This window comes from Monodon monoceros, unplaced genomic scaffold (assembly GCF_005190385.1).
Source record: "Monodon monoceros isolate NGI ecotype Baffin Bay Population unplaced genomic scaffold, NGI_Narwhal_1 Super_Scaffold_1, whole genome shotgun sequence".
Taxonomy (NCBI): domain Eukaryota; kingdom Metazoa; phylum Chordata; class Mammalia; order Artiodactyla; family Monodontidae; genus Monodon; species Monodon monoceros.
In genome coordinates this window covers 68,332,798-68,341,248 of record NW_021703765.1, presented here as the reverse complement: position 1 = coordinate 68,341,248, position 8,451 = coordinate 68,332,798, and the positions used below count along the sequence as shown (strand labels likewise).

General features: G+C 53.5%; 1 protein-coding gene across 1 annotated transcript in view; it reads left to right on the top strand.

Moving 5' to 3' along the window:
- Window positions 1-1,670: 1,670 nt before the first annotated feature.
- KIAA1671 (KIAA1671 ortholog) overlaps window positions 1,671-8,451 on the top strand; it is a 133,256-nt gene continuing 126,475 nt past the window's right edge. Inside the window, exons 1-3 of the mRNA XM_029227121.1 lie at window positions 1,671-1,720; window positions 3,465-5,072; window positions 7,192-7,279. Coding sequence (XP_029082954.1) covers window positions 3,520-5,072; window positions 7,192-7,279 — 1,641 coding nt within the window. The 5' untranslated portion in view covers window positions 1,671-1,720; window positions 3,465-3,519. The remainder of the gene's footprint in view (window positions 1,721-3,464; window positions 5,073-7,191; window positions 7,280-8,451) is intronic.

Sequence of the window (8,451 nt, the reverse complement as noted above, 5' to 3'; positions counted from 1 at the left end):
CCTCTTTGTTCATTGATTGATTCATTCATTCATTGATTTGTTCATGCAACCGTATTTATAGACCAGGCATCTGCCTGGCATTTCAAATGGAAACTTGAGAGGGAGCCCAAGATAGAAAGGAGATTACAGATAACAGAGACACCGTTCTGGTTAAGAGGGGTGCGGACCAAGAGCCTTTCTCTTGTTTCCCCTTTTTCCTTCCCTGCAATCTGGCTACTGAGATGGGTTCAGAGATCCCGAAGTGGGGGCAACATTTGTGAGCCATCAACCCTGATTCAGCAACAGCGCTCTTGGTGGTTCTTCCCAGGAAAAGCTGTATAGAGAAGCATTCGTTCATTCCACCTTTGGGCAGATGAGCCGGTGTGACAGTCTGGGGTTAATGTGGTCACAGCAGGTGTCTGACGGCGGCCTGTCCCAGGCAGTGCATCAGGTGAAACTGGTGGGGCCTCTAGGCGGGGTCAGCAGGTTGAGCTCCCAGCTGGGCTCTTCGTAGCTCCTTGGTTCTGTCATTCAGTAGCAATTGACCTGTGGCCACACCAGAACTTGCCAGAGCCAGAGGAACTAGTTCACCTTGTGACCAAGACTGCTTAGTGTCATGAAACTCAGGACTCTAGCCCTTATTTAGAATCTTAGAAGGGTGGGGAGCAGGGCCAGGAGAATAGTTCTTCATTCATTTATTTATTCACTCAATAATTATGTGCTCAGTGCTCTTATCTGCCAGGCCACTGTGCTAGCTCTTGGGGATTCAGGGTGACTCCTGGGGGCTTCCCATTGATGTGAAATGAAGGATCATGAACTATTAAATGTAGCTGTGTAGCTATGAGGAGTCTGGCTGAGTGTCTGTGGGTCTCTCTGGACACGTAAGAGGGAGATTATACTAGGTTGGAGGGGGGCAGCTGTGTCTGGACTGCAGTCTTAGGGGAGGGCCTGTGTCTGTGTGTAGTGACAGGGATATCTCAGAGAACAGGCACAGCACATGCAAAGGCCCTGAGGAGGCATGTGAGGACCTCCAAGAGATGCAATGTACAAATACTGCTGATCAGGAGAACCAGGGGAAATAGCTCCCAAATTAGCCAGCTCTTTGAGTCTTCCGGAGTTCCCTCCTCTAAACCGAGGGAGTCTTCCGGGACCACCACTCCCAATTTTAGACAGTTAATCCTCCTTTTCCTGTGCTCCCATGTCCCCCTTTATAAACCATGATGTTTATTGCCCAGTGTTGTAATCGCTTGTGTGTGTGTGTATGTGTGTGTGTGTTTCTCACACAAGACTCTGAGGTCCCTGGATGCAGGGGATATTTCTTATTCATCCTTGTGAACGTGGTAGGTGCTCAGTAAACATGTATCAGAGGAATGGGGGAGATTTTTATGGAGCACCTACGGTTTGTACTCGGCACCCTTGATGCCCACGTGTATAGATAAGGCGACAATACTGAAAAGCTGCTAGGAGCGTGAGTTTTACAAGCTGGCGGAGACACCAGCAGATGCAGTTGGAGCTCGAAAGCCTTTGCGCCGTCTGTGCATATATTGCCGGAACCCCGGAACTGAGGCTCTCGCCCTGTGTCTCCCCAGACCTGCCTGAAACTCAGCCTGCTGGGACGAGCCTCCCCTCCCCTGCCGGCTCCTGCCACGGGAGTGTGCGGACAGCCCCGTTGGAGATGAGACACGATACCACTGGCTTTCTCTGGCAGTCACACGTCCCCAGCCAGGACCTGCCAGCTTGGGTAAGTGGGGCTGGAGTGTCCGGGGGTGGGCAGGGCTCCTGTGGGTTCTGCTAGGGAGTTTTCTCTCTGTCCTTTGAATCCTGTTCTTGTCCTGTGTCTCTGTCCGGGCTATGTCTGTGTCCCAGAGGTCACGGGAGCTGGCTCTAACGATGAGCAGTCCTGATTTGGGGCAGGACCCTGTGCACCTTAGAACTCCACCCCGAGTCTTTGCAGACGGGTTCCTCCCGAGTCTCCGATTTTCCCATTCTCCATTTCTGTGCCTCTCTTCTGCCTCTAACCCCGTCTAGACAGTGCTCTCCGCCTTGGGGAGAAGGAATCTTCTTAGCACCATCGAGCGTGTAAGGAAGAGAAAATATCAAAATCTGTCTGCCTTTCTTTCCTGCAGGCTGCTGAGTGAGTCAGAGCCGGGGGCAGCATTGTAGGGCCCCAGGAAGGGAAGTGGAGGCTTGCGTTGGACTAAAATGCCTTCTACTTTTAGCCCATCTAGACGGGGGGCAGGCTGGGGACAGTTTTGTAGGGAAAGAGAGCACTGGAGTGAAGGTGGGGTTAGGGTGGGGGACGAATCAAGAACAGCAGCTTGTCTGGCACTTTTTAAGACCAGAAAGGAAGGGGACATAATTGTTAAAAAGGCAGAGTTGAATGGGTCCAGGACTTGAGATCACGTTTCAGCTGTGTGATGGTTGGCAAGTCGGGCCACCTCTCTGAGCCCTTTCCCTTCATCTTTATAAGGGAGATAAGGATAATCCCTGCTTCTCAGGGTCGTTGGAGAATGGATGAGAGAGGAGGGCTGCTGCCTTGAGAGAGCAGAGCTCATGACTGGATGAACAAGGGGCTTGTGCCTGAGCTGCTGCAAAACTGGGGCTGGCAATCACATACCCGCCTCTTAGGGTTCTAAAGAGGATGTGATTTGTAAAACAGAGGAAGCACTGGGCTTACCTGAGGCCTCACTCTTGGTAAACTCTCGTCGTTAGCTGATACTCTTCTTACTGAGACTGTGAAGGCAGCCAGCGTAAAACAGGCGTTCAACGGAAAAGAGCCCAGAGGCAAACAATCACAGCAGCAGGTGGAGTGGGAAATGAGGGTGGCTTTCTTTTAAGGCTTCTGGAAGGACTGGGGAGGGGAGAGATAAGGAACTGTCTGGACGGTTAGAGTGCCAAGGCCAGTGACCAACTTTGTGACCGTTGGCTAGCTGTGTGAGGTGGGGCTTGTCACCTACCCTCTCTGTGCTTGGCTGTGACGAGGGTCAGGACCAGCCTGATGTGGCTGGGCTCTGAAACGGGAAAGTACTGCGGGGTGAAGGACTCTCATCAGGGTTTATGCTGGGAGCGTGTGGTGTGAATTTGGAGTCTGACCTGGGTTCGAATCCCAGCTTTGCCTCTTTACTCTCTGAGTGACCTCAGGTCGGTTACTTGGCCTCTCTGAGTTGGTTTCCATACCTGTACAGCAGAGATCATCACTTTTCACCCTGAAAGCTGGCCTTGAGATTAGCTGAGTCAGGAAAGTCCAAGAGAGTGTTGGCACCTTTTCTGTGTCCTTTGAGCCGGAATGAACTTCAGAGTCGGGCCATTTAGTCCACTGCCCTTTGCCCACAGCTGAGAGGTGAAGGCACTGGCCCAGGCTGGCCCCGTGGTCAATGGAGAGCCGTCGTCCAGACCCGGGACTCTAGTCTTTTGATCCCCATCCCCCAAATCCCTCTGCTTCAACCCAGACACTGACTGAATCTTAAATTTACTATTTTTTTTAGTGGTTGCCTCTCTGTTTCTGATGTTCGTCTTCCCCATGGATCCACAGCCGTAACCATGGTGACGCGGGTGGAGGTCGGCTCCATAAGTTCTCTGACAGGAGTGCCAGGCCTGGGCGAGCTCTCCAAGGAGGAAGCTCTGACTCGGACCTACTTCCGCCAGGCTGGCAGCGCCTCCGGGGCCGCCTCAGCACTGCTCTTGGAAGGGAAAAGCCCCCTCAGGAGCCCAGTCCGCTTGCTCCCTCTGCCGAGACTCACCCCCAAGCCCTTCTCCAAGGAGAAGGCCGGGGACGTGATCTCCTCGTGGCCCAGCCTGAGCAGGCCGTCTCCTACTGGGGGGCTCCCCCGGGGCGTGGCGGCAGAGGGGCTGGACGAGAAGATGCCTGGCTTGGTGGGGCAGGAGGCGGGGAGCGGGGACGGCCCGAGCAGCTCGTCTCTGTTCTCCAAGGCCGTGGTGTTGCGGCCTAGCCCCAGCACCATGATCCTCTTTGAAACCACCAAAGCCGGGCCTACCCTGGGGAAGGGGGTCGGCCGGGGGGCTCCGGAGGCCGACGCAGGCGTGTCTCAGGGGCCCCCTTCTGCCTCCCGGCCTGAGGTGGCCACCAAGCCTGCCTTGCCGGCCCGAAAGCCTGCGGGGACTCTTCCCCGACCGGCCTCCGTGTCTCAGGTCACCAGGCCGGCGGCCATCCAAGAGGAGACAGGCCTAAAGGAGCCTCTGTCAAAGGCCAGCAGCGTGGAGGACGCGGGTAGCCCCGCTCTGGAGCCCAGGCCTCGACTGAAGAGAAGGCCCGTGTCGGCCATTTTCATCGAGTCCATTCAGCCTCAGAAGCCAGCAGGCCCTGGCGGGGCAGCCATGGTGGGGAAGGCGCCCCCCACCCCTCCTGAGAAGACGTGGGTGAGGAGGCCTCGGCCTCTGTCCGTGGACCTCACGGCCAGGTTCGAGAGTAGAGAGGCCTTGGCAAGGAAGGTGGAGGCCATAGCAGGATCCACGGCCCAGTGGCGGGGTCCCGAGAGGCCTGACCTGGACCCCAAAGTAGATGGGGAGCATCTGGTCAAAGCAGAGGCTCCCCTTCACGACCCAGATTCTGACTTCCTGCAGGTGGCCAGGAAGATCCAGGAACGGAAGGAGAAGCTGCTCTGCAAGCAGGCAGAGATGGGCCACCTCAGAACCATGGGGGGCTCGGCCAGGGTCACCCCCATCAGTGACCAGAATCTTGGGGAAGAGAAAGCCAAGCTGGATGGCGAGCCGGAGAAGGCACCCAGGGGCCCCCAGTCCCCTTCGCCCAGGCCTGGAAAAGGCCAAGAAATCGCTGAGGTCAAGAGCAGAGCGGCTGATGGGGAAACCCAGGCAGGGGGAGAGTGGACCCCGAGGGGCAGCGTGAAGAAGCACGTCAGCCTCTTTGGCGAGGAGAGCGCCTCAGCCTTGTCATTGGGGTCTTCGCCCCCATCAGCCCCCGCTGAGTCCCCACCGGCTGCACCGGAGCTGGGGAAAGCCGGTGTGAGCGTCCAGGAGCGGATCAAAGGCTGGGCCACCGAGAGCTCGGAAGCAAAGCCAGAGATCAGGAAGAAGGTGATACAGGCACGGCCGCTGTCAGCGGATTTGACCAAACTGTAAGTGGGAGCATCCCACTGGCTTCCCCCAGCCTCCAAGGTCCTCAACCCCTTACCAGAGACCCCTCGGGAAAGGAAATAGCAGGGCGCCAGGCTCCGTGCTGCGCGCCTTACGCCCCCTCTCAGTTGACCCACAGCCCGCAGAGGAAATGGCATTAGCTCCCATTTCTCAGATGAGGAAGCTGAGGTGTGGAGAGACAGGGGAGCTGCCCTCGTACGTTTCCTCATACATTTCCTCGTACGTTTCCCTCTGTGCACTTTTCAGGGGGAAATATTGTGCCCATTTCACAGATGTGGACAGGAAAGGTGAAATACCATGAGGAAGTCGGGAGCCTGGTGCAATTCCAGCTCAGCCTGTCTCCATAGCTAAGCTTTCCTTTCCTGAAGTCCGAGGACACCTAATATATGGCCTAAACCTCTGTGGATGGCCCCCAAAACAATCAGACGGGTCATGATAACTTGGGTGGGTAGCTTCACCCCTTGAGCCTCGGTCTCTTTATCTCCAAAACGGAAATGATGCTAAGACCTGCCTTTAAGGATTAAGGCAAAGACTCAGAGAGATAACGCTGAGAGTCACTCAACCCAAGGGAGCCCTCAACACGCTGTAGCTCCAAATGATACAATTAATCCTAATGGTTATTGATGATTTTCTAAGCTTGGCCTGGCCTCTGACATCTCTTGCTCCTTTGTTTTTCCACAAGTGGCTTCTCGGCCAGGACAGAGGGATGCCGCCGGGGGTTGCTGCCAGCTTGTTAATGACATGCCTGCCGCTGACATACTTTGTCAGGGATGGAGCTTCCAAGGGGAGCTCTGGGCCGACTGCCCTTCAGGCCCTGGGAACCCGGGCAGCCAGCTTGGCCAGAGTTGGACCAGTGGCTCTCAGCAGTTAGAATGACCTGAAAAAAAAAATACCGATGCCTGGCCCCCACCCCACCCCCTAGAGAATCTGATTCAGCTGGTCTGGGGAGGGGCCCTTGTCGTGGTGGTTTTTAAAAGTTTCCCAAGTGATTTTCATGTGCAGCCAGGCTCGTGAACCCCTGAATTCAGAAAACAGAGAAATGGGAGAATTCCCTGGCTGTCCAATGGTTAGGACTTGGCGCTTTCACTGCCATGGGCCGGGTTCAATCCCTGGTCTGGGAACCGAGATCCCTCAAGCTGCACAGCGTGGCAAAATAATAATAATAAAAAAAATTTTAAAAAACCCAGAAAACAGAGAAAGGGGCACCCATGTCGGGGACCTCACACACCTTCCCTCTCTGCATCCCCCAGTGTCTCAGGTTATTCCCATCTGACAGGAGGGGAAACCAGGGCTCTGGGCTTAGAAACAACTCATGCACAGCCTCACGCCTCCCAGGAGGCAGACCTTGGACTGATGCGTGTGGGTCAAGTTTAAGCAGTTTGATTTCTTTCACCTCCCTCTTCTCTGCAGCCCCCAGCCCTGAGCTAATCTTTCAGCGTCCGCTCCAGAGAACTCTTTGGAGATGGAAAAAGTGTAGCTCCAGAACTCCCCTTTCTCCCTCTTCCCCTTACAGTGGGGAAGCAGGCCCAGAGAGGGATAATGACTGGGCCCAGGTCACTCGGAGAGGCAGAGGCAGGCCCGTGCCCCGACACATTCCCCGACTGCCCACTGCCCCCGTGGTCGGTCTGCGGTGGGGCTGCTATTGTGAGGTTACAACCATTAATTATCCCTCCTAGGGCATCTTCACTCTTCTCTAAACGACTTCACGTAGCTATTAGGGCCTTGGGTAGCCTCTTATCCGCCCTACAAAAGACTGGGGAGGTGTTAATTATCCCCGTTTTATGAGTGAGGTCACAAGCCTGACCCAAGCTCCCTCAGTGGGGAGGCAGGAGAGCTGGGACTAGCACCCAGGTCTCTTCACCCAAGCCTGGGGCTCCTGCTACCCCGATGATGCTGTGTTTAAGGTAGGCTGTCCCCACTGGGCCAGAGGGGTTTGGCAACTGCAAAGGACATGTCCCTTCTCGGAGGAAATTGGGCAGTGTTGCTTTGATGATCTCAGTGCTGGTTTCACCCCTGGGTTCCTGAGCTAGTTACGGGGTGCGGGCTGGAGGGAGCCACAGCTGCCGGTCCCTGTACAAGTAACTTGGATCTCTGTGCCAGGTTTTCAAGTGCAGCTTCAAACAACGAAGTCACATGTGAGAAGTGTTCTGAGCTGAGCAGTGAGCCTCCTAAAGAACCAAGAGAAAAGGTAAGGAGCCACTTGGCGCGTCCTTTTTTCCCAGCAGGTAGTTATACTTATTGGAAAAAGGGCTTTTATGATCTCCAGGACCCAGGAAAGAATCAGAAACCTCTCATGAACTGTTAAGACATTTTTTTCCTTTAATGTTGGGACTTTTAAAGTCCCTTCCAGTATGATGGGCTGTGTGATTCCCTGTTACAAATATAATCGTCAGGCATTTCTTTTTGTCTGTGCAAATGGGAGGAGGGACATGGCTTTCCTGTGTAAGAATGTCTGCTTTATTAAGAAATTAGTGAAGATGTAAAAATGTTAATAGAACCCCCCCCTCAATTTTCCCCCATTATGGTCCCTGCTTCTTTCCCCACCCTGATGTGTCACCTAGACGAAGAAGAAGGAGGAGAGTTACCATCAATTAAATTGCTTAAAACATATTTTCATTTAGTCTGTTTTCTTAAATATTTATTTATTTTGCCTGTGCTGGATCTTAGCTGTGGCACACGGGATCTTCGTTGCAGCATGCAGACTCTTAGTTGCAGCATGCGTGCGGGATCTAGTTCCCTGACCAGGGATCGAACCTGGGTCCCCTGCATTGGGAGCATGGAGTCTTACCCAGTGGACCACCAGGGAGGTCCCCATTTAGTCTGTTTAATTTAAAAAAGCTCATAAAATAACTGCTAGGTATAACGGGTTTGTGGTTGATGCTTTCTGCAGTTTCAACTTTTCTTAAACAGCTTCACTGAGGTATAATTGACATACAGTAAACTGGACATGTTTAAAACATATAAGCAGGTGAGCTTTGGCATCTTTGTACACCTGTTGAAGCTTTCATCACAATAAAGACAGTGGGCATTTCCAGCACATGCAAGCTTCTTCTCTGTGACCCCTCAGAGCAACCACTCATCTGCTTTCAGTTACTATAGATTCATTTGCATCTTCTAGATTGTTATATAAAGGCAACCAGTGCTCTTTTTTCGGTCCGGCTTCTTTCACTCAGAATCATTATTTTGAGCTTCATCATGTCGTCATGCGTATCAATAGCCCATCCTTTTTTATTGCCGAGTAGTACTCCGTTGTATGGGTAGCCCACAGTTGGCTTATCCATTCACCCCTTGATGGGCATTTGGGTTGTTTCCAGTTTGGGGCCATTGCAAATAAAGCTTCTGTGAACATCTGTGGGCAAG